The sequence below is a fragment of the Eufriesea mexicana genome, unplaced genomic scaffold, assembly GCF_001483705.2.
Source record: "Eufriesea mexicana isolate 0111107269 unplaced genomic scaffold, ASM148370v2 scaffold2818, whole genome shotgun sequence".
Classification (NCBI taxonomy): domain Eukaryota; kingdom Metazoa; phylum Arthropoda; class Insecta; order Hymenoptera; family Apidae; genus Eufriesea; species Eufriesea mexicana.
The window spans coordinates 470821-492725 of NW_016910880.1; the positions used below are offsets into that span (position 1 = coordinate 470821).

General features: G+C 33.1%; 1 protein-coding gene and 7 non-coding genes across 11 annotated transcripts; 1 reads left to right on the plus strand and 7 right to left on the minus strand.

Annotated features, from left to right (window-relative positions):
- The first annotated feature begins 1621 nt into the window (after positions 1-1621).
- fry (microtubule binding protein furry) lies at positions 1622-21693 on the plus strand. 4 transcript variants are annotated; one of them, XM_017904189.1, is made up of 45 exons: positions 1622-1700; positions 2268-2354; positions 2494-2535; positions 2869-3045; positions 3118-3302; positions 3358-3557; positions 3634-3843; positions 3914-4121; positions 4191-4328; positions 4445-4679; positions 4771-5174; positions 5256-5967; positions 6037-6207; positions 6300-6489; positions 6561-6737; positions 7512-7658; positions 7968-8138; positions 8198-8347; positions 8424-8593; positions 8662-8933; positions 9028-9182; positions 9338-9501; positions 10908-11117; positions 11746-11882; positions 14094-14198; positions 14254-14388; positions 14461-14729; positions 14826-14952; positions 15034-15224; positions 15306-15943; positions 16021-16186; positions 16272-16581; positions 16659-16962; positions 17037-17545; positions 17623-17931; positions 18023-18191; positions 18596-18768; positions 18836-18910; positions 19546-19719; positions 19808-19945; positions 20053-20222; positions 20301-20493; positions 20560-20817; positions 20878-21370; positions 21436-21693. In XM_017904189.1, the coding sequence occupies exons 2-45, from the start codon at positions 2312-2314 to the stop codon at positions 21597-21599; spliced, it is 9738 nt and encodes a 3245-aa protein (XP_017759678.1). In that variant the 5' UTR covers positions 1622-1700; positions 2268-2311; the 3' UTR covers positions 21600-21693. The 4 variants fall into 4 exon arrangements, with proteins under 4 accessions (XP_017759678.1, XP_017759676.1, XP_017759679.1 ...); XM_017904187.1 differs by having other exon boundaries at positions 20053-20234; positions 21436-21599; XM_017904190.1 differs by lacking the exon at positions 7512-7658 and having other exon boundaries at positions 20053-20234; positions 21436-21599.
- TRNAA-AGC (transfer RNA alanine (anticodon AGC)) lies at positions 12290-12362 on the minus strand. The gene has a single exon. It is a non-coding gene; the product is annotated as a tRNA-Ala (tRNA).
- On the minus strand, positions 12443-12515 carry TRNAA-AGC (transfer RNA alanine (anticodon AGC)). Its single transcript has one exon. It is a non-coding gene; the product is annotated as a tRNA-Ala (tRNA).
- On the minus strand, positions 13062-13134 carry TRNAA-AGC (transfer RNA alanine (anticodon AGC)). Its single transcript has one exon. It is a non-coding gene; the product is annotated as a tRNA-Ala (tRNA).
- Positions 13382-13454, minus strand: TRNAA-AGC (transfer RNA alanine (anticodon AGC)). Its single transcript has one exon. It is a non-coding gene; the product is annotated as a tRNA-Ala (tRNA).
- Positions 13540-13612, minus strand: TRNAA-AGC (transfer RNA alanine (anticodon AGC)). Its single transcript has one exon. It is a non-coding gene; the product is annotated as a tRNA-Ala (tRNA).
- TRNAA-AGC (transfer RNA alanine (anticodon AGC)) lies at positions 13698-13772 on the minus strand. Its single transcript has one exon. It is a non-coding gene; the product is annotated as a tRNA-Ala (tRNA).
- On the minus strand, positions 13858-13930 carry TRNAA-AGC (transfer RNA alanine (anticodon AGC)). Its single transcript has one exon. It is a non-coding gene; the product is annotated as a tRNA-Ala (tRNA).
- Positions 21694-21905: the final 212 nt, after the last annotated feature.

Sequence of the window (21905 nt, forward strand, 5' to 3'; positions counted from 1 at the left end):
GTGGACAATATCAATGATTAATAATCATAAATCACATCATTATAGAGAATTGAGTAAGAGATTGTAATATTTTTATAACAAAGCTTCTAAAAAATTTCTAGTAATATTATCATCTATTTTTATACAGAACTATTTGCCTAATATTTGTCTTATACTATCATAATTACAAACTCTTCCTCATCAATTTACACAGGCATTTAAATTATTAGGGGAAATTTCACATTTATCAGATAGACGGTGATAATGTTCGCTATATTATCTTTTGATAATCTTCGTGCAAATATAAGCAAAATAACTTATACGGTTAATATTATGGATTATCATCAGTAATTTAACTATTATGTATAAAGTTTCTACATAAAAGTTAAATTTATTTTTCACTGATACATCAATATACTTGTAATTACAGTGTACTTTCTAGGTTATAAACGATGTTACGTAACCTATGTTAAATCTATAATATCAATAAATAAATCAGACTATAAAAGTATAACATTTATTCAAATTGTAGGAACGAAACACTTCGTAGAATTTATGACTTTTCTGTTTAAAGTAGGAAAACCATCAAATGTATGTGTCGTTCAGTTGCATACTTCAAGATATAACACACGATTATTAGCTCAAATACATCATATCAAACTTGCTACGTGGAACTCAAATGTGCGGATTGGATTAACTAATGACCTTGATGACGTATGCGGCTGTCTGCGCTAGTGCAATAACTGAAGTCATGATGGTCAATGCACCTGAAAGCAGTTCAAAGCAGTTTTACATTTGATGTGGATCAACAGAATTTTAACATATACAAGATAAATACGTACACATAATTTATTAGAAAAATTACGAATTATCTAAATATATAAGCATATAAATTATAATTGTATATTAATAATCAAAACGTCTATTGTTCTTGTCTCCTGAATTGGGTGTCTATTATTAATAATATAAAAATAAATATGTTTGATATTTCTAATTGCACAATGTGATTATATAAAACAAAATTTTAATGTTTTGTTTTGATCTAAATAAAATACATCAAATAGACAATTTACCTGAATATTGTTAAAGAAAATTTATGATACAGAACAATAAGATTTAATATATTCTTGATTTATTATAGAAATATGGAAAATTTCTGTTTTTATCTCAAATGATTAATACGTAATTAAAGTGCTTCACAACCAGGGTCGTTTCATACGTAGAAAGCTTTAAACAATTTATTCTATGGTTTCTTTAACATGGCACAGTATCTACAGTTGGTACAGTAGAACAAGTCAAGACGCTTGTATTTATTGTTACTAAAACAAGATCAAACTTGAAATATTAATAAATTGAACATTAGAATCTGTGTTTTGTAAAATAACATACAATAAAAAATTGTACATGCTACTCAATGTAACATATACAAAAATCCATATTTTAACCGTAAAAATAGTAGTTACATCATACAATTACAACACATTTTATGTTATAGGCGCATTTAAAGATACTAAAAAACATAAGTAAACACTAATAAATTTCATAAGCCTTTTACAAATTTAACGGATAATTAGATGTAACACCCTCTAGTGGAATACTGAAAAGTATGTTAAATAAAGGAACGTGTGGAATATGAATCTGTGAAGAATATATACGAATCAAGCCGGACATTTATGAAACGTCAGACTTAAAATTAAATTAGGATTTTACAGCATTTTGCGGTAAATAATTCGCTTTTAATTAACAATTTTCAATCATCTGATAGTTGTTTAACGATAATGATAATGTTACGTTGTAATAAAATTTTTGTATTGTTTCATCGTTTTTGTAGTGATGTCACTTTTCGTCTCAGGTTATGGCTTCCCGTAATCTATCTCTCTTATTACGCTTTAACAAAATAATTTTTAGTTTTCATATATTCTATAACATTATATTGTATAAATCAAAAAAATTAAAACATGAAGCAATTGTAATACATTTATGACAATACAAGAGAATAAAGATATGATTGTCCTATTTTTTAATTTTAACTTTATATAAACATTATTGTTAAAAAGCTTATATACATTGGCATCGCGATATCTATTGCCAAGTTAATATATGATTGACTGAAGTAAACAATAATATGTGTGTATGGATATACATATGTGTATGTGTATGGGTGTATATTTATATGTTAGTTGTGTGTATGTTTATATATCTCATTCACTCTTATGTTTTTTTTATTTTTAGAAAAAGTAAATATTAAAAGAAGTATCTTATATAACATAGCTTCTTTACTGTTTTAGAATGAAAATGCTATGTATCTGCAATATGACATTAGTATGTTTTAATGCTGCCTGAAAGTAAGGCATATATAAACAACATGACAGAAGGTTAGTAAATATGGTGTTTATAGTTTATGAACATCTTTTAAATTTAATGTATGATAAGTACTTTAGTTATATTTTGGGCTATACGTATTTACTTTATATGTATTAAACTTATAATGTAATAAATTAAATTATATTTTAGGAGGTGAATCACAACCCACTCCTGGAAATGAGGTACAGCCTGGTATGCATTGATTTTTATTATTGATTGTTCATATATATCAAATTTTTCAAATTTTCATGAACAGAAAATACAGCTATCAAGCTTAATATAATTAAGTTAGCGTTCATTGTGGGCATCTGTTACGTTACAGAATGGGGCTTCATCTATTAGTCTCTAGCATCATACAGAATTACTAGTTCTAGAACTAAGAATATTCCTGTAGTAGTAGCTTCTAAACATAATTATACATGATATTTATGTTTAAATCAATATATTTTTGTACTTTTATTCAAGAAATTAAAAACTCAATTAAAATATAAATTTCTCAATAAATAAATCTGTCATTTTTATTAGAAGCCTCAGAAGCCAGGGCTGTACATGGCGAAGGATTACATGAAGCAGCAGCAGAATTATCTTCTCAAAGTGTACCTGAATCAAATCAAGATTTACTTACTGTTCATGGAGCAACACAAGGAGAAAGTAGTGATGCTGTTAGCATTCATACTGCCAGCACTTCAGTTTCTGGCAATGGTAAATACACAAATCATATAATGTGAGTTAACAAAATATGGTTAAATATTGATGTTTAACAATTTTCTTTAGAATCAAATTCCAGTAGAGTTAGTGCAATAACTGTTGTGTTACCTTGGGGTGCTCAGAAAGAAACAGTGAAACCACAACAAATAGGAGATATGGATTTAAGACCTGGAGAGTTTGTGATGCGTACTTTATTTGCAGAATTTACCACTCAAGCAGAAAAAAAGATGGAAGCAGTGATGACAGAACATGTAAATAACTTAATTACCTAGCTAAGGTATGTTTTTGACAGTATATGTGTTATAGGAAAAGCCACTTTCAAAAGTTTTACAAAGAGGAGAAGATCCACAATTTGATCAATTATTATCTGCATTTGGTTCAGTTGCGGAACATTGTTTGCCTTCTATTTTGCAAGCACTTTTTAATTGGTATGAACGTCAATTAGTTGATCAAGGAAGTGATCAAAAGAAACCTACTCCTGGCAAAGAAGATCAAAAAGGAAAAAGGTAAAGTTGAGTTTTAAATTATTATTATTGCTATATTATTGATTATGAAAGTCCTAAAATAAATAATTTATTGTAGCATTATGTATACAATAGTATCAGGAAGTGTAGAAACAGTTGAAAGAAGTGAAGCAGATTTACTTCAAGAGCGAAGGGATCTTGCAGTAGAATTTATATTTTGCTTAATGTTAATTGAAGTTTTACGTCAATTACCATTTCATCCAGGGCATGAAGATTTAGTAACTTATATAGAAAACATAGCTTTCAAACATTTCAAATATAGAGAAGGGTAAGGAAAAATGTGATCAAAATTTTATAAAATATTGAAATGTTTTATAAAGGTTACAATTATGCTATAGTATTCAGAATGAGCCAAATGCAGCAAATATTCATATCATTGCTGATCTTTATGCAGAAGTAATAGGAGTTCTTGCACAGTCGCGGTTTATGTCAGTTAGAAAACGTTTCATGGTTGAATTGAAAGAATTACGTGCTAAAGAACCAGGACCTCACACTACACAAAGTATTATTTCACTATTAATGGGAATGAAATTTTTTAGAGTCAAGGTAATTAAAAAAGAACTTATTTTAAAATATTTTTAGTCTGCATTTATACATACACATATAAATTTATAGATGGTACCAATAGAAGAATTTGAAGCTTCATTTCAGTTTATGCAAGAATGTGCACAATATTTTTTAGAAGTAAAAGATAAAGATGTCAAACATGCTCTAGCTGGACTTTTTGTTGAGATACTTGTTCCTGTTGCTGCTGTAAGTTTATAACATTACACTATATAACATTTATATTTATATAAATGTTATTTTTATTTATCTCGTGTTAATTAAAAAATGTATATATAAACAATGTTAATTTTCTTATTTTTTAGGCTGTAAAAAACGAAGTTAATGTACCTTGCCTAAAAAATTTTGTAGAAATGTTATATTCTACAACATTAGATATGTGTACAAAATCAAAACATAGATTAGCACTTTTTCCTCTTGTAACTTGTTTATTATGTGTCAGTCAGAAAACATTTTTCTTACAAAATTGGCACTACTTTTTAGCAATGTGTCTCTCACACTTAAAGAATCGAGATCCTAAGATGTGTCGTGTTGCCTTAGGTATGATTATTTTCATACAATTTATCACTTTATCATTTAAACAAATTTTATATTACGATAAGATAGTGTGAATATTTGTTATATTTTGCAGAGGCGTTATATCGTTTACTTTGGGTATATATGATACGTATTAAATGTGAAAGTAATTCAGCTACTCAAAGTAGATTACAAAGTATAGTAAATTCTTTGTTCCCAAAAGGATCAAAGGCAGTAGTACCACGTGACACTCCACTGAATATTTTCGTAAAAATTATTCAATTTATTGCACAGGAGAGATTGGATTTTGCAATGCGAGAAATAGTGTTTGATTTGTTATCTGTGGGTAGACCAGTAAAAATAATTTTAACTCCTGAACGTATGAGTATTGGACTTCGAGCTTTTTTAGTAGTAGCTGATAGTTTACAACAGAAAGAAGGAGAACCACCTATGCCACGTACAATGGGCGTATTACCAAGTGGTAATACTATGCGTGTTAAAAAGACATTTCTCAACAAGGTAAGTATAGTAAGTAATTCTATACATAACTTTATTAATTTTTACTAATTTAAGTAATAAATTTGATTCTGCAACATTCAGATGTTAACCGAGGATACTGCAAGAAGCATAGGAATGTCATCATATTTCCCACATGTTCGACGAGTATTTGTTGATATATTACGTGCTTTAGATGTTCACTATGGTAGACCTCTTATGATGACAAGTACTCAAAATATGAATAAGGAACCAGATGAGATGATTACTGGAGAACGAAAACCTAGAATAGATCTTTTTCGAACTTGCGTTGCAGCAGTTCCTCGGTTAATACCCGATGGAATGACTGGTGCCGAATTAGTGGATTTACTATCTCGTTTAACGGTTCATATGGATGAAGAACTTCGTGGATTGGCATATCAAAGTCTACAAACCTTAGTATTAGACTTCCCCGATTGGAGACAAGATGTTGTTCTTGGCTTTACACAATTTCTTGCTAGGGATGTTCAAGATACTTTTCCACAACTTGTTGATAATGGTTTGAGGATGCTTTTACAACTTCTTACAAGTTGGAAAAATGCACTAACAAGCCCTAGTATAAGATCTAAGGAACAATCAGTAGATAATGCAAGAATAAATACACGCGTAGATAATAGTATTAAAAAGAGTGAATCAGGACAAAAGATAGAACCTGTTTCAAGCGTTTTTCATCTAGTAGAAGGGTTTGCATTGGTTATGCTTTGCAATTGTCGACTTTATCCTAGAAGAATTGCTGTTCATATATTACGTGAAGTCAAACATTTATTAAAAACATTAGGTAAGTTTAATTAGAATATAAATCAGTATTAGAATGTTAATCATTGAGCAAATATTTATTTAATTCTAGGAGGATTAGAAGATGATCAACCTGTAATCGATGTAATAGACGCTTGTTGTCCAACAGTTTTAGAAAAATGTTATCATATGTTGCCACCTGCTGAAAAAGCAGCAGCAACTTCTACTTCTAATGTTGATTTGCAATGGATAGCTGAAAGAAGTAGTTGTGTATGGACAGCAGGTAATAATGACTATGATGAAAGATATGTTTGATATAATTACCTAAAATATATTTATCAAGAATATAAAGTTAATAGATAAAATGTTTTATAGGTCTTCATGATGATACTAGCACAAAAAGTTCTTCTTCTTTAAATCTGAATGGAGCAGATCCATGGGGAAGTTGTTTGTTTGCATTCTTAGAAAAAGATAGAGTACTAACATTGTGTCCTACTGCTGTTGCACACTCGTGGCCTATCGTTTTTACTCGAATAAACTCGCTCTTTTCAGTAATTGATCCTACGTAAGTTTATATAAAAATTTTCAAATGATTATAATTATACAAGAAATAAAATTTTCATCTTAATTTTTTAGACCTGTGAATGACAATAGAGCTTCTCTTCTAAGAAGTTCAACTGCAGTCCGAAAGCCTGTGAATGAAAGAGATATGTATATGCATGTGTGGAAGAATTATCTAACTTTTGGATACAGAGTTGTTCCACCAGTGCCAAGCCCAGTTGTACGGTGTGCTAGTCCAGATCTCAGTTTAAGGTAAGTTAATATTTAAATATCATTACAAGAACATTAGTATCATAATATATCATTTTATAATATTAAAATTACATTGAAATCATTATGTTAAAATGTAAAAGATCAATCTAATGTTTAGTCGTGTACATTATTTATACGAATTAATGTTAAATTCAAGATCATATATTTAATAATGAAGTTCATAGTTCAATCATTAGAGCTTTAGGCGTATATTTAAAATATTGAACTATCAGGTGGAATTAATATTATTTGGTATTAATTGGTGTGGGGTCGTGTCTGCTTATGTCTGTTGTGTATCACGGAAATATTTTACGTGTATCGGTGTTTATTCGTAATAAACAATTCTAATTAAAGTTACAGTATAGCATTCTGTGAATTATAATTCGTGATTATGAACATGCATTTTCTATTGTCGCACGCATGTGGCATCTATATTTCTAACGTTTCATACATTGCAAGATTGTCTAATTTCACATTAACTATGCACATCATCACCTCTAGGAATTTATTATAGTATTAATAACAAGGTGTTTTATATGAATAGAGGAGCACCAATTTTTACCAAGATGTGCTTTGCATTCGGGAGCGGGATACAATTTTGCACATTCTTAAGCGCATATTTCTTCGCTTTAGTTTTCTGTAACATTCTTTACCTCGCATGCTTCTCGTCATTGTCCCGCACATGCACATCTGAATCTTAGAGTAGTAGTTTCTGAGCAGTAAATAATGTTTGATACAAGGAGCATTGGTGGTACACTGTATTGCATACTCTAGTGGTCAGCATACGGTGGAGTTTGGTGTGTTGTGCATGAGTAAGGAGTTGAGTCAGAGCCTGGAGAATCTCGGTGGGGCACAGACCCTGCCGGGTCGCTTCTCCGTTCCGTCCATTTCCGGCATCTACACCAGGCATAAGCGGACCAGGTGAGCCTAATTAACCATTGCGAACGACCATGCTTCGAAGTCACCCGGGATTAAACGGTCGTTGGTAATTTGCACAATCTTTTTATAAGACTATTTTCTTTATTTGCAAGTCTTTTAGCTCTCTGATCAAACTGTTGTGGCTAACACGAATTTGTACATATATTTTTATTTATTGTCGCTGTCCAGCCTTACGACCGTTCCCGATCGCTTTAATCGGAAATTAAATTTATCAGTCGCGCACAATTTACATGTTTATATCAAATTAATTTTGGGAAAATTTAATATATGCAAAAATTGAATTTCCCATAGCTCATCGCCGGATAGTTTATCTGCTGAACGAGGTGATAACAAATCACCCGGTACAAATGCAAGTCCTGCGGCTCTGTATAAACTAACAGTACCTCTATTGAGATGCGAAGTAGTGGATGTTAGAGATGCTGCTGTGCAAGCAATTGGAAAAGTAAATGCTGATGCATTAAAGTAAGTAAATAGTCTTTTATTCATTGTGGAATACTTTTATTAATGATTATTATTCTTAGAGATTTAATGGAAGAATTAGTTCCTTATATTCGTGAGGCAGTTGATCGCAAACAAGAAAATATGAGACGTAGAAGGCGAAGAGATGCATTACGGTTGCAATTAGTGAGAGTATTGGAATTAATTGCTGAATATGGAACGTTTGGTATTTGGTTAGTAATCGATTCGCTTAACACAGTCCCTTATAATTATTTTATGCTTTTCATAAAATTTTGTATATTTTTATAGCCCTGCAGTATTAGACCGAGAAACGCAATCGCTTCATCCAACATTCGTCGAGTACATTGATGGTGCTCGTTTGTATCTAGAAAATGAAACTGATAAAGAAGCCCCTGCAGTTCGTGACATTAAACTGCATTTTTGTAATTTCATCAGAAAAATGATCAAGAGCTTTACTCGTAAGTTTTTTAGAAAATAAGAAATATTTATAGTAAACATTTTAAATCATTCATCTTTCGTATTTTAGTGGAGACATGTCATACATTATTAAAAAGAGACTTGAGACGAAACTTGTTTATGCTATTTGCTAGTTGGTCAGGCCCTTATGGACGACCGCTTGCAAGTACATCTTCACTTCATGAAGAAGAAAAATCTTGCACAGAATTACAGCTTTCAGCACTGCAAGCTATGAGCGGTCTATTGTGTTGCGGTCCTTGTTTCAATCCTCAGTCGCTTTCGGAAGAAGGTGCAATACTTTATCAGTGGTTAGATTTACTTCTAGCGAGCAAGGATGATAAAGTAAATTTCAAATTATTCTCGATTCACGTTTAATTTAATCGAGTTCTTTAAGAATCATCCAACGATTAAACATGTTCTATGTTTAAATTTTCAGATTTATGCTCTTGCTCGAGAAACGGTAGTTTTATTGTTAGAATGTAATCCTGATATTGGAACCCTTCTCGATTGGGTAGTCGACCGATGCTACACTGGTGCTCCACAAGTAGCTGATGGTTGCTTCCTTGCCTTAGCAACAATTTTTAGTGCAAGGTTAGTAATATATACTTGCGTATTCAAATATTTAAATACCTCAAATTACGAAAAGTTTATTTTTAAATATGATATCAAATTATAAGAGAGTACAAAAAGATTCGGTCATTCCTTTAGTACATAAATACGACGTAATCTATGTTTTATGTTTATAGAGAATATCCTTGTGATCATTACACAAGCATCATCAACGTTACCTTAATGAGTACGGGTTGTCCTCGTGCCCCTGTTCATGATGCAGCTCTGCAACTACTTCAATTATTGGATCAACGATTTTTCGGAAACGTGGGTCCTCTTCCAGCTACAGAACCAGAGACCAGTAAGTTTACAAGATTTACTCGTTCATTTCAGCCTTCGAATAACAAAGTAATATTACATTTATATATGAAATTTTTCTCAATAACATTTTTAAAAAAGCGGTTTCAACGATATTAACTGTGGTACATCTTAAATTATTGTAATATGGTTTACTCATCAACATTTAATTCATGAAATTCTCCCCACGGTTCTATCAGTATAATTGCATGCCAACATGTTGTTTCTGTAATGGACCATGTAAAGCTTGAGCCTGAGAATAAATACAATATTCATAAATAGATTGATACTATCTGTAAAGACAGTGACTATTAAAGACTTGTGGTTTTTTGCGTACCACTAGCTAAACGCTCATAAAACTGTAAAGGGTCGTTATATATATGAAAAATTGTCAGAAATCTTGTTGATTGAACAGGTCAATTCCCACTATGTTTAGTCAAACGACAAAAACGGATATCAAGAAGTTGGTATCGCTTATCGCCAATGCATCGAGGTAAATGCTCGAGGAGTATTGACATAGTTTCGTCCTGAAAAACACGATTACCGAAAGGCAATTTCTCAGTGAACCAAAGTAGAATAGGGGTGTAATATAATTGAACGCTAAGCAGTATGTTTTCTATTAAGTCTAACTGTACGAGGTCGCCTTGCGCCTGTACCATTTTCGCGTGATGCTCTGAGACAAGCGGAGTCATCGATTTTGATCGGCAACGCGGGATGCGTTTACGATGACGCGTGATGTTCGAAAATATTTTTCAGTTTTCGTTTTTCATCAACTATGAAATCCCACAGATGCAAATACATTTTCGGATGATTTATATGTTCCACGTGCAACATATTAGACTCATTACCTTTTTAATTGTTTTTTAAAACGATGTTTAAAATTTTAAATATCAAGAGGGTAACATGATAATGATTGCTTGGAAGTATCCTACGACCATGGAATTTCTTAATAGTGATCTTTTTATAAATAGTTATGTATATTAACATTATCGCAAAAGAGCGATCTTCTCAGTTGCTTCTTTGTTGCAACAAAATTTTTCTAGTGGATTCTTTTTATCGTCCAATTCGCGTGATTAAATCCCTGCTTTCTTAAATAACCCACAAAATTTCGTATTGCGAACAGAAGAGTATCAAGTTTGTTTAACGTTCTATGAAAAACTGTGCTGGGGTCCTGCCAAAGAAACGCATATTTTGTTACTGGTCTATGAAGCTTATAATCTTGTGCTGAAATTCGCTGCAGTTTGAAATTAGAAAATTCTATTAAACCTCAAATTGCCACTCGCTAATCAAATGCATCTATTACGTGTGTGCGTTTGTATGACGTGCGTCAGAAGACTTACATATTTTGAATTATTTTAGTTATACTGATTTGAGGAAGGTGTGTAATAATTCTGACGATTCTTGTTTTAGGTCAAGATGATCCCGTTGGCGGTTCATCGACTACAGCTACTTCTGCACCAGGACAACAAAGTAATCCTATCGGTGGGATATCCTCAAGTGGTACAATTAGGGGTGGCACCCTCGATGTGCTTCTATCAACCACATATTGTCGCAATCAAATGTATCTTTCTCGTCAACTCGCTCAACTCCATCCAGAACTAACAATGCCCATGTTCAGTGGTAAGTTCTTCTTTTACGATGAAGTAAACATTATCCGGATGTTCCTCCTATAAAACTCTAAATATTTATATAATGTTTCAGAAGAAAAATATTAATAACGAATACACAGTTTAAAAAATGTTCGATATTGTAATTATTAATTTATAAATACAATATTTACGAGTTTATCAATTTATATAGTTCAGTCAGTTATCAGATTATACATTCTTATGTTAATTGGGTGAGAAGAGAGGTATTTGATTAAATTGATATATGTGCTACTACACTATTTATTATATTCAATTGATCTTCATTCCATTTTGTAACGTACTTACCAAATAATATAATAAAATACTTGATGAGGTTGATAAAAAATAAAAATATATATATTATTAATTATATTACAAATTTGATGTATGGTATCTTTTTAACAAAATTCTTCAATGTGTGAGAAAATACAATAATTAATATTTAGAAAGATTTGATTGGAAAGGATGTATAGAATGAATAATCATCACAACTATAGATATGATGAAATTACCTGAATACCATACTACAAATTTATACTAAGATAGTCGATGTTTTATTATAGGAAGTATTCAACGAATGTATCAGATTAATGTCTATTTTAATTATATACTGTTCACAGAAATTACACACAGATTTCAAACAGCTAGAAGAGAAGTTCGACAATTATTACTTCAATATTTGTTACCCTGGTTGCACAATATGGAATTGGTGGACCCAAATGTTCCACCACCATCCAATCCCCTGAGTTATTATCAGGTAAAATTTATAAATCATTTATTAAATATAAAAGATAATAATCATATTCTTATTTGCCATTGAATTAAAGTTAATCAGATGTTTACATGTAAAAGTAACAATAACATGAACAATAACAGTAACAATATCATGTTGAATATTAGTTATTTAGATTCTTTGATTATACTGTTTAACAAGAATTTTCATATGTAATATCCATTGGGTAATTCTTTCATTTTTCTGAAAACGATTTTTTTTTTTTTTTTTTTTTAATTTAAAGTATACCACCAAAGTGAAGTACTAGAATCATAAATAATGGATATTACAGATTAGGGGAAAAAAAGTTAAATATTAGTTGGACAATGTTGGTAAAAGAAAACAAGAAAAAAATGTGGCTTCATTTTTCAATTGTTAAATAAAAAGTATTTTGGAGGCGCCGGGCATCGATCCCGGTACCTCTCGCATGCTAAGCGAGCGCTCTACCATCTGAGCTACGCCCCCTTCGATACAGTTTATTTCAAGTATCATTGTAGAGGAGAAATATGATCCAGTTTCAGTGAAAGTATCAAAAAAGGAAATTTTGGAGGCGCCGGGCATCGATCCCGGTACCTCTCGCATGCTAAGCGAGCGCTCTACCATCTGAGCTACGCCCCCTGTAATTACTTTGTTTCAATAAATCGTTTTTAAAGCGAAAATAAAGGATTCCTAGATTTAATCATAGTTCAGTAGTATAACGTAGCAAATATCAGACACTAGTTTTCCAGAAACGCGGCTGGCTGCCCCATAATACTCCTATACTACTTACATACCACTTTGATGATTTTAGTTCTGTTTAGCTTCTATATTTTATACATAATTCAGATGCAATTAATGGAGAATAGCAATAATTTATATGTATTTATACACAACTTTAATTCAATTTGTACATAGTTTATGTTACTGTATTTGGCATCAATACCTTTTATTAGATTTTTTTTTCTCCATAACCTTTTTCTCGTCTTTTAGAACAACAAAATTATATTCTTTCTTTTTTTAAGTTTATTTTATTTAAAAAATTTGAAGTAATTATAAAGATAACTATTATTACCCTTTAACAATAAGAATATACGATGATTCAGGATCTTACGTTTCTTGAAGAATATATTTTTTGTAGATATACAAGATTATAAATATTTTATAATAAAAAAAAAATTAACAATTTGGAGGCGCCGGGTATCGATCCCGGTACCTCTCGCATGCTAAGCGAGCGCTCTACCATCTGAGCTACGCCCCCTTTCGGTTTCAATAACTTTCTATGTCAGTTTGTAACATCAACATAATTTTCCTTAATAAAAGGGTAAAAAAAATACACGAGGAAACCCCCCAATTTGGAGGCACCGGGCATCGATCCCGGTAGTACCTCTCGCATGCTAAGCGAGCGCTCTATCATTTGAGCTACGCCCCCTTTGATTTAGGATACTTTCTGTATCACTCTGTAATATTGTGATCTACTTTTGATAAAAGGATCAAAAACGAACACCTGGAGGCGCCGGGCATCGATCCCGGTACCTCTCGCATGCTAAGCGAGCGCTCTACCATTTGAGCTACGCCCCCTTCGATTTAATTTACTTTCTGCTGGATTTTGTACTGGCAATATAATTTACTTTTGGTAAAAAGACAAAAAATGAAAACCACCCTTTGGAGGCGCCAGGCATCGATCCTGGTACCTCTCGCATGCTAAGCGAGCGCTCTACCGTTTGAGCTACGCCCCCTTCGATTTAGTATATTTTCTGCTGAATTTTGTACTTACAATGTGATTTACTTTTGGCAAAAAGACAAAAAATGAAAACCACCCTTTGGAGGCGCCAGGCATCGATCCTGGTACCCCTCTCGCATGCTAAGCGAGCGCTCTACCGTCTGAGCTACGCCCCCTTCGATTTAGTATACTTTCTGCTGAATTTTGTACTTACAATGTGATTTACTTTTGGTAAAAAGACAAAAAATGAAAACCACCCTTTGGAGGCGCCAGGCATCGATCCTGGTACCTCTCGCATGCTAAGCGAGCGCTCTACCATCTGAGCTACGCCCCCTTTTGATTCATTTTATTTTGTTTTACTTGAGAATACGCTTTCTATTTAAAAAAAGATCATAAAAATAATTTTACAATTAAATATATACAAAATTAGTTAATTAATAGAAATTTTATTATGAAAGGTATCGTTGAACTTATAATTTAAAATCATGTTTAACTAGTACTATGCAACTGATATGTCACGCGGCGGAGCACGGAGAGAGGGCTGGGGTAGTGCCGAAGCAACAGAAATGGTGTTGAACAATTTATTTTATATAACTGCCAAGGTATAGTAGAGAAAATAAAACATGATTATCAGATTATAACAGAAATTTTTTATAGTTTTCCGATGAGCATCCTAAAGAGACGGAAGAACTTTGGGCAACTTTGTGTAGCTGTTGGCCTAATAATTTAAAAGTAATCATTCGTTATCTAATTATTGTCTCAGGAATGGCTCCACAAGAACTCCTTCCATATGTACGTTATTGTTTGATTCAGAAAAATCATTACTGTTATCACAATAATTGAACCATTCATTTTGAATTGTAGGCAAAACGTGTTGTCTTGTATTTAGCCAGAGCCCGACCAGATCGTTTGGTAGACGAAATGATGACTGAATTACAAACTGTAGAGACATTAAATTGTTTAATTGAAAGAACTGAAACTCCACCTTTCTATAGATTAACTAGTATGAGAAAAGCTTCTTCTCATAGTGATGCACCAGTTGCTGATCCTGGGAATCCCCCACGCGACTTAGGGGTTGAAAAAGGTACTATTCATACCAAAAGGCACTCTGGCGAAGATCCAGTTAAAACCGGGTGAGATTTATACGAAATAATTTTGTATAATGTTTTTATCACTTTTTTAAGTGATTTAAATTTATTTATTTATTTAAATTCATGAATATTCTATAGTTCTAAATCTGATACCGCATTACGAGCACTCGCTGGATTTCAAACCCCAAGGACGGAAAAAACAAGGACTGCGAGCGGTCCGCCAGTTCTTCCGGACGATTTGTCCACTCCTACGACAGAAGCCGAGGTATACTAACTTTGTTATTGACTTTATATTATATTCTACTTCTGGGCTTTCTTTTCATCCATATTTCACGTCTAATTTCAGTTGACTACAGACGAATCTTGTTACGGCACACGGAACGGACCTGCAGGAGTAAATGGAAAAATTTCATGCGGTGGAGAAAAGTTCGATATTCCTCAGCCACATCCCTTACCGATGCCTGAATACGGTGGTTACTTTGCCCCTTTGACGGAGTATCTACCGGACAGTTCACAACCAATAAGTGGATTCCATAGGTGCGGAATGTTATTACGAATAGTATGTAGAGATAATTCAGAATATCTATGTATTAATTTATTTATAATTATAAATTTTAGATGTAATATTGCCGTGATGCTGCTTACTGACGTTGTCGTTGATGGCATACAATTAGACTGGGCTATTCATGTTCCTTTAATGTTACATATAGTTTTCCTTGGTTTGGATCATTCAAGACCTCTTGTAAGGGATCATTGTCGTTGTCTTTTGCTAAATCTGTTGGTCGTCCTCGGAGATCATCGAGATCATCTTGGCGTAGCCCGGGTACTATTAGCATCAAAAACTGAACAGTTGGGCTTAGGTCTCTCCACTCCAGCTTTGCCAGTACTCGAACACAACTTTACTGAGGTTGATCCAGAATTTGATAGCTATCTGTATGGTCCACCTACAGCACCACCACCTACTACACCTCCTCCATCATCTTCACCACCGCCGCCTTCTTCTTCTCCTCCTCCTCCACCGCCACCTCCTCCACCACCACCTCCACCACCACCGCCTCCAGAATCCTCAATGTGCAATTCAGCACCCCCGCCACCGCCCCCTCCACCTCCTCCACCACCATTTCCACCTTCTAATAATGGAACACCTATTCATTCACCTATTCCGAATTCTACATCTACTCCACCGCTGTCAATGAATCACGCGAATCAATCAGTCATGGACAACTGTAAAGATTATTCAAATTCTCATACATATGGTAAGGAATTAACACTTTTATAATTTTATATACTATTAATGACATTAAAAATGTAATAAAAAATATTAATGCTATAGAGTCATCAGTATGCAATAATTGGCCCCCAACATCAGGTTCAACGAACGCCGTACCACCTGTAATTGTTACACCCGAAGATGCAAATAATTGGGTTGGTCCACAGCCAGGTCCAAACATGCCTATCCAGGATGTAATCAAATCTTTGATCAATTTTCTGGCATCTAGGTATGTTTATATAAAAATATATTTGTATAAATATTTGTACAAAATTTACAACTATGTTCCTCTTTCTTCTACTTCTTTTTAATAGAATAAATCAACCTTTGTGGAACTATGAAGATATGACTGCCAAGGTATGGTGGGTCCGCAGTGCTGAACAATTAACAGTATTATTGCGACATGTATTACGAGTCTTTAGAGACTCCCTACCCCACGCACTGGTTAGTCAACGATGGGCGCAAACTGCGTTACAATTAGGCCTGTCCTGCTCATCTAGACACTATGCAGGAAGATCTCTTCAAGTATTCAGAGCATTACGAGTTCCTATTACATCTCGTATGTTATCTGATATTTTATCTAGATTAGTAGAAACGGTCGCCGAACAAGGAGAGGATATGCAGGTATACAATGTATTTTTTTAAATATTTATATATATTTTTACAATAGCCACAATTCTATTATTTTAATTCATTTATAGGGCTATGTGACAGAATTGTTACTAACACTTGAAGCAGCTGTTGACTCTCTAGAATCCGATTTTCGACCTTTAGATTTTATGAAAGAAATATTTAAATCTACTCCAAATCTGAATAACAAAGACCCAGCCTCAGGTGGCTTGATTGGTGGTAAACGAAGTCCAGGGGGAGGTAATGGATATCCAGCTGGTCCACACATATTCTCCCATTTAAATCAAGGTGGCCATACAAGAAGTACCAGTTACTCAGTCAGTTATTGTATGAAAAAGTCAAGTGGTGGTAATTCAGCAGCAAGTGAAATAAAAGGTTTGCAACATTTGTACACTCTAATAACTATATATAAATTGTAATATGTAATATACTGTTAACTTTTTTTATAGAATTAGATAACAGATGTAATAAGTATCCCAATTCTAATCTTTCACGATCGAGATCAGCCCAGTCTTTAAAGTTATTAGGTGATTCGGCAACGCAAGATGATAAAATGACTATATTGGCACAATTGTTTTGGTTATCGGTGTCTCTGCTCGAATCAGACTATGAACATGAATTTCTTTTGGCATTGCGATTGCTTAGTCGTGTACTTCATAGATTGCCATTAGATCGACCTGATGCTAGAGATAAAGTTGAAAAATTACAACAACAATTAAAATGGAACTCATTCCCTGGTGTACATGCACTACTACTGAAAGGATGTACTAGCCCAAATACATATGAACCTGTCGTAACATTACTATCGCAATTCACTCCATTACTGGATTTGCCAGTTGTTGATCCTACTCAAAGTTTGGCGTTTCCAATGAACGTCGTATCGTTACTCCCCTATATGCTTTTAAATTATGAAGACGCTAATGAATTGTGTATCAGAAGTGCAGAAAACATTGCACAAGTAACTATTATTATACCTAAAAATAATTTCACATGTTTTTTTATGAACAAGAAGGATGCAATTATTTCCATTTACAGGTCAGTGCCGAAAAAGGGAAGAAATTGGAAAATTTAGGTACTGTCATGACATTATATAGCCGACGTACTTTTAGTAAAGAAAGTTTCCAATGGACAAAATGCGTCGTCAAATACCTATATGACACATATGCTCATCTCAGTTTCAACATGCTTGCCTTTTTGGTAGAAGTTCTGGAAAAAGGTCCAGGAAGTGTCGCGTTGCCTGTGCTTAGTATTATACATTGCATGTTACATTATGTCGATCTAGCTTCGCAAGCTGCGCAACCAATCAACACTGAACTTCTCAGAGTGATTTCAAAATATGTTGAGGTATGATTTGTTTCAGACGGTAATAAAACAAGTTATAATACGTTTATATAGTTTTCTTGCAAGCACTTGATACGTAATAATGCAATGTTAGGGTCCTCATTGGAAAGAAGCACTTAAAATATTAAAACTGGTAGTCACAAGATCATCAACTTTAGTAGCACCACCTACGTCAGTTCACGGATCGAGTTGGGAATCCTCGATAGCATCTCCACATCCGAGCTTCACCGATACTGAGATATTTACCAAAAAGGAATTACCTGGTAAATTCCTATTCCTTAACATATATTTTGCATGGATACGAACGTGAAAAATGATTAAGTTTTGTTTTTCCTCTTACAATGCGGAACACGTTCATTGCATGGATTGCTTATCTGATGATACTCAGGTTGCGATAAAAATAATAACAATAAATTGTAAACTATTCACGAAATATAGTTATTATTTTTTTAAACAAAATTAAATTTTATATTTAGATTCTGATATGATTACATAGTTTACTTGAAACGAATCTCAATTTTTTGTAATATTTTTTTATTTTTATTATTTTAGAAAAGGTAAAAAGTACTTACTAAAGTGTACTATTTAGTAATTTATTAATTCTTTCTACTTTTTGTCTTAAATTCTGTACCATAAAATTTAGTTATTATGTTCTATTTATAAATAGGAAGGACAATGGATTTCACGTTCGATTTGTCTCAAACACCGGTAATTGGTAGACGATGGTTAATACGCCAGGGGGTTGAAGAAAAATCTCTGAGTTCTCCTCGGTGTTCATTATCTCTTTCTCCAGCTGACAGTAATGCAGTTTCCGGTTGGAAAAGACCATGGATGTCACAGGTTAGACAGAAAATATTAAATAACATAAAATATAGGAATATGATATTTAACAAAAGTTATATTTCAGGGTCGCGTTAGAGAATGCTTGGTAAATCTCCTAACAACTTGCGGCCAACGTGTTGGATTACCAAAGAGTCCATCTGTAAGTTTATATTTGAAATGATAATCTTTTTGTTTAAACTTGAGTGTGTTATACGTTTCATTCCAAATTGCTTTCTAACAAAAGCCATATCTTTTAACTGACTCTGGTTGTGTACCCCTTTTTAGGATGAACACATTAGTTCAATGACATTATATAGCAAGGTAACAGGTTTTTTTTTAAATGCAGTCTGCACTCATTATCACGAGAGTAAAAAACATCTGTTTATACTCATATGTGATGTCCTATCAATACAACTATAATCACGCTTCCATATGCTTCGTGCAAAATGACCTAACTTGCACAAAATTTTGAAAACGGAAGAAAGTTATTCTAATTTTTGTACGATTATTAATGTACAGTAGATTTTTGTGTAGCATGTTAATTGTATGAAAAGTGGCGTATCAGAATACAATGTACGCGTGCATCAGTGCAATCTTTATATTGTTGCTATATCAGTTGATAAGAAACATATATATAAAAGAGTTTGGTACTGAACACGTAAATGCACAATAATCGCTAAAGTTCACAGCATTATCACATAGTAAAGACAAAAATTAAGATGTGTCATATAAAGATCCTGTTTCTATTTTTCTATGTGTCTCTTCATTAACTAAAGATAAATATCTGTAATACAGGTGATATTCAGTCAAAGTTCAGATTTAATGGAAAGGCAATCGTCCATGGCTTCCTCGACGGAAGAAGTTTCTGGAGCAAATAACGATTTAAGTGGAGGTTCTAGAAGAGATGATGAACAATTTGGTGTATTTAAAGACTTTGATTTCCTTGAATATGAAAGTGAAAGCGTGGAGGTATGTATTTCAATTGAATATGTTTATTTACAGTTTATATAATTCAATATATTTCTAGAAATACAGAAATTTCATTTATATTTTACAGGGTGAAAGTACCGATAATTTCAATTGGGGAGTAAGACGCCGTCCTCTCAGTGAAGGAGAGGAAAGAGAACCAAGTTTAAGACAATTTGAAGAAAGTTTAAGTGAAAAGACCCAATCATCTAGTAAACATACTAGCCGGGTAAATAAATGCTGATTTATTTTCAATAACTAAAATAAAATTAATTAAGAATAAAATTAGCTAAGAAAAAGATAGGAAGAATTGAATGTATAATTTTTAAATTATAGCGCGGTGTTGCCGAGGAGTCATCAGATGATGAAGCTGGCTCAGAATCACCCCTAGATGAAGTACCTGGAGGATCTGGAACAGGACAGGAAGCAAATAATATTCCTGGAATGTTTCCACCATCCTCCCTGTCTTTAATACCTAGTCGCACACGTCACGATTCTTCGACAAGGTCTGACACATCGTAAGTTTCTTATTAAAACAAACAAAAGTTCTATCTTATTGATTTCTCTTCGTTACTTGTGTGCAGTGGATCTAGTGCAGGAGATTTAGGAGATGTAACACCTTGTAATGCATCGCCAAATCTATCAGCGTTAATGCCATTTAGACAAGTCGTAAGAGATGATGCGGAAGAAATTTGGCGACAACAAATACAAAATCTTATCACACAATCTCTGTATAATACCTTAGACTTTTTCCAATTATTAAGCAGGATTCTAAGGGTAACTATATTATTTATTTAATTTATGATTTGTATCAATTATAATCTATTATATTATTATTACAAGGACGTAAGCAGTAAATCAGTTACTCTTACACGAGAAGCTAGTGCCTTATTGTGTAATGGCAGTCCTGCCTCCACTCAATTAGGCTATCATTTATCTAGTCACGCGGAACTACTTAGTTCAAAAGCTGAACCACCTTTAATTTGGTTCTCGATTGCTACTTTTGCAAATCAAAGATTAAACGAATCTTTGCGATTTGGAATGTTAGAAATTCAAGAACATCTTGAAACATTTCTCGATAAGAAAGATCATGCTACAGAAGTAAGTAAATATTTATTAACTATGTGTACAGAAGTATTACTAATATATAAACTTTTATAGTGTTTGGAAGCAGTCAAAGCAGCGACAAAACTCCAAGTATTAGGTGGTGGTCACACAACAGAAGCAGGTCTTGAAGAGATACTCTTAGATTTAGGAAGAGCACTCTATAAACTTCATCTCCAATTGTTATTATTGATCGAAGCATCAAACAAAATGCTAGGTACTCTCATGAATGCTGCACGAAACGTACAAATTCCGCTTCAAGATTTATCTGTAGAAATTGCGAATTTGAAAATTGCGCTAAGTAGGGCACTCGAAGAGAGTACAGAGAGTGAAAGGGGAACTCCAACCCCAACACCTAGTCCTAGTCCTTTACCCGGCACTGGTGCCGTGGAAGAAGTTATCATAGAACTACTTACAAATGCACGTTGGTGTCCTGCTCTTGAAGCTGTAAGACTCCATAGAGCTCAATGGCCAGGAGATCCTTTTCATGATGATGATGACGTAACAACTGCTGTTAATATGTATTGCAAATACTTAGGAAAAGATAATGGTAATATATTGAATCATCATAAGATAGATAAGTTATTTACAAATAAATTATTGAATTGCTTTTAGATATTTTTGTGATTACACGAAAGGACGATGAAATGTCAGAAATATTTAGTAGACTGATGGAAAGCTTATTTCAAGTTTTAGCAGCTGTTACAGGCTTAGAAGCATCAACAAAGGCAGCGCGGTCTCAACATGATCATCCTAATAACGCAAAAAATGACTGTTAACTTAATATAAATTTTAATGTAATATCGTATTATAGATAAATATTTGTCTAAATTCAAGTCTTCGTATAATTTAATTGTACCGTGCGTTTTATTCGTATACAATCATAGACGTATATACATACATATGTATATATGTATGTATGTATATCGCGAAGTAATCGTTATAGAAATTAGAAAAATGTGCACGAGCGAAGCATGAAATCGTCGATTTTGTCGTTTCTTTTTTTAACACGGACGTAATGACGTATGTAAGTTCGGTGAAATAAATTTTTGAAAACTCAAAAAATATATTTCTATCTACGATTT

Bases quoted from the DNA above. Each gene is read 5' to 3' on its own strand.
- fry (XM_017904187.1), top strand. From the start codon at position 2,312: ATGCTGCCTGAAAGTAAGGCATATATAAACAACATGACAGAAG. The intron at 6,490-6,560 runs GTAAGTTTATAT...TTAATTTTTTAG, and splicing joins TTTTCAGTAATTGATCCTAC to ACCTGTGAATGACAATAGAG. The intron at 21,371-21,435 runs GTAATATATTGA...AATTGCTTTTAG, and splicing joins ATACTTAGGAAAAGATAATG to ATATTTTTGTGATTACACGA.